Consider the following 2,649-nt stretch of genomic DNA (forward strand, 5'->3'; position numbering starts at 1 on the left):
AAACAACCCCCTCCGCTCAACACGCTGGTCACAGGTGCCCGCACCGCACACACGGGCACGGCGCGTGCGGCAAGCGGAAAGCAACGGAGCACCCAACCCGAGCGGCACCGCCCTCCACAGCCACGGGAGCCCCCTCCCCCGCTGACGGCGCAGCACGCGCCACGTCTGCCCTCAGAAATCCCCAATTCGCCCATAAAAACGGGGGAAGCGAATCGGTATTCCCGTCGCGCAAACGCCGCAGCCCAGAAACAAAAGGCCCAATTCAGATCGCGATCGCCGATCGGCCCCCCGCATACGGGTTGCGAATTGCGATCGCCATGGCCGCCATGGGCTGGTCGGACCTCCCGCCGGAGCTCCTCACCGACATCGCCGGCGGGATCACGGAGCTCGCTGACATCGCGCGGTTCCGCTCCGTCTGCTCGTCCTGGCGCTCGGCGGCGGGGGACGCGGCGGCCGCGCCCCCGCCGCAGCCGCCGTGGCTCCTCCTCCCGTCCTCCCCGTCCCGGCTCTTCTTCTGCCCCCGGGAGGACCGCATCTACCCGGACCTCCGCCTGCCCCGCCCCGCAGCGGAGGCGCACCACCGCCGCCGCCGCCTCTACGCGTCACCGCACGGGTGGGCCCTCGCCGTCGACCCCACGGATCTCGCGGCCTCCCTCGTCCACCCCTTCAACGGCGCCACCCGCCCGCTCCCGCCGCTCCCGGCCTTCTTCAAGGAGACCGACGACCTGGCCTGGGACTGGTCCCCGCACGGCGTCATGGTGTCCTGCGGCGAGGGCATCCATTTCTGCGCCTCCGGCCCGCCCGCCGCCGACTCATGGGCCCCGATCCCCGCCCTCGCCGACTGCAACGCCAGCAGCATCAACTACGCAGGCGGCAAGTTCTTCGTCTTCGAGGAGGACGTTTGCCGCACCGCCATCGTCGACGCCGTCACCCTCGCCGTCGCAGCCGTCATCCCGGCTCCGGCCGTCGAGCTCCCCTCCGAGGCGCGCCTCGCGGTCGCCGGCGACGAGCTCTTCCTCCTCGTCAAGTCCAAGTGGATGTACCTCTTCGGCGACGACGTCGACTTCTCCAAGGCCTTCCACGTCAACCACCGCGGCGTCAATCCGGCTTGGCAGGAGCTCGCCGGCATCGGCGACCGCGCGCTCTTCATCGATTCCCTCCACGGCTTCGCGGTGCCGACGGCGGGATTTGGCAACCTCGAGAGCAACACCATCTACACTGTGAGCATCAATGAGGTGAGCAACAGGCGTCCCACCAAGGTGAACTACAGCGTGTCGGCGTTCAGCCTGGAGAGCCGGAGCTCCAAGAAACTTGCGTGCCGGCTTAACGGCCGGAACATGGCGATGCGTGGCGAGTCCCCATCGTGGATCGTACCAAGCTTAATTGAAGGTTGAGACTGCGGCCATGGCGATCATCATTATTGGGCAAACGGTGTTGATATATGGCTCTTGGTAAATTCTTTGGTATCCTTGCAGTTGCATTATACGTTCTTTGAAGTCCAATATCAGAAATAATCCCCTTTTATATACGTTCACTCCTGTAAGTTCTGTCACTTGATTAAATTTCTGTCGTGCAAACTTAACTCAAATTAAGTATCCTCTGTTAATGTTAAAGTTGAATAAAGTTTGTATCCTCTGTTCCTACGTTAATTTTTCAAGTTGAATAAAGGTTTGTGATATCAGAGCTGAGCGTGTTGAGTACTTGAGTTCAGTATATAAGATTATACGTTGAGAAATATGATTATATATCCAGTGTTGTGGACCAAGGTATATACTGTCAGGTTCATGTTTCGATTTTTTTGTCCTTTTCTGTCTCATTCCAAGTTTGAATGGTCATCAGATATTAGCATAATTTCTAACTTGGTACATGCTGTAGCGTTTGTGGTCCACTGAGGACTTTCTCTTGGGTAATCGTTGAACTGCCCTGTGTGGTCTGACTCTGCTAGATTCGTGGTGAAGCTTTGCGATCTGGCTACAATGATGCCCTTCTGGGGAGGAAAACACCCTGAAAAGGATGTGCCGATTCCCCGGGGTTAGGAGACGGACAGGGATGGATGACATAAAGGAAAGGATGACAAGGAGATGATGCATGGGCAGCAGGGAATTGAAGCTGATAGGATTGCTTGTGTGCGGTAATGAAACAAGCACCCAGTTATCCATCATTTCCTCGTGAACCTAAAAGGAAGAATCACCGGTTATAATCGAGTCTGACTCGACGAAGATAGCAGCGGCTGGAGGGAGATGTTGAAATAGCCCCGCTGGAACCTGTGACGGCATTCGTTTATTTGTCGCATGTCGGCATGTGCAAAATGGGCATGGTTTCTTTCGCAAAAATAAAATAAAACGGGCATGGTTTTACTTTGTTGTCGATCTATGGTCTTAAACAAAGCGTTTTTCACAGTAAGCTTATTTCTTTCAATCGGTACTCGAAAGCACCAATCTTAGCTTCGGTGAGGTATATGCCGTGACAATCATTAGTACTATTTTGTGATGGGTTGTCCAATCGAATAGCACCCTAGCGTTGCCTTGCCTTGCCTTGCCGCCACCGGATGATAGATAGGGTCATCTATCATAAGACAACGACTCAATTTAAGCGTTATGGAACTGTATACAAATAAGTCAATTTAAGCGTTGTCAAACTGTATACAAA

The 2,649-nt window shown here is 55.7% G+C and overlaps 1 protein-coding gene across 1 annotated transcript; it reads left to right on the top strand.

Moving 5' to 3' along the window:
- The first annotated feature begins 210 nt into the window (after positions 1 to 210).
- On the top strand, positions 211 to 2,367 carry LOC117852414 (uncharacterized). The gene is made up of 2 exons (XM_034734546.2): positions 211 to 1,451; positions 1,946 to 2,367. Exon 1 carries the CDS (start codon positions 318 to 320, stop codon positions 1,392 to 1,394), a length of 1,077 nt encoding a protein of 358 aa, XP_034590437.1. The 5' UTR covers positions 211 to 317; the 3' UTR covers positions 1,395 to 1,451; positions 1,946 to 2,367.
- The last annotated feature ends 282 nt before the right edge of the window (positions 2,368 to 2,649 follow it).

This window comes from Setaria viridis, chromosome 1 (assembly GCF_005286985.2).
Source record: "Setaria viridis chromosome 1, Setaria_viridis_v4.0, whole genome shotgun sequence".
In the NCBI taxonomy this organism is placed as follows: Eukaryota; Viridiplantae; Streptophyta; class Magnoliopsida; order Poales; family Poaceae; genus Setaria; species Setaria viridis.

Bases quoted from the DNA above. Each gene is read 5' to 3' on its own strand.
- LOC117852414 (XM_034734546.2), top strand. From the start codon at position 318: ATGGCCGCCATGGGCTGGTCGGACCTCCCGCCGGAGCTCCTCACCGAC.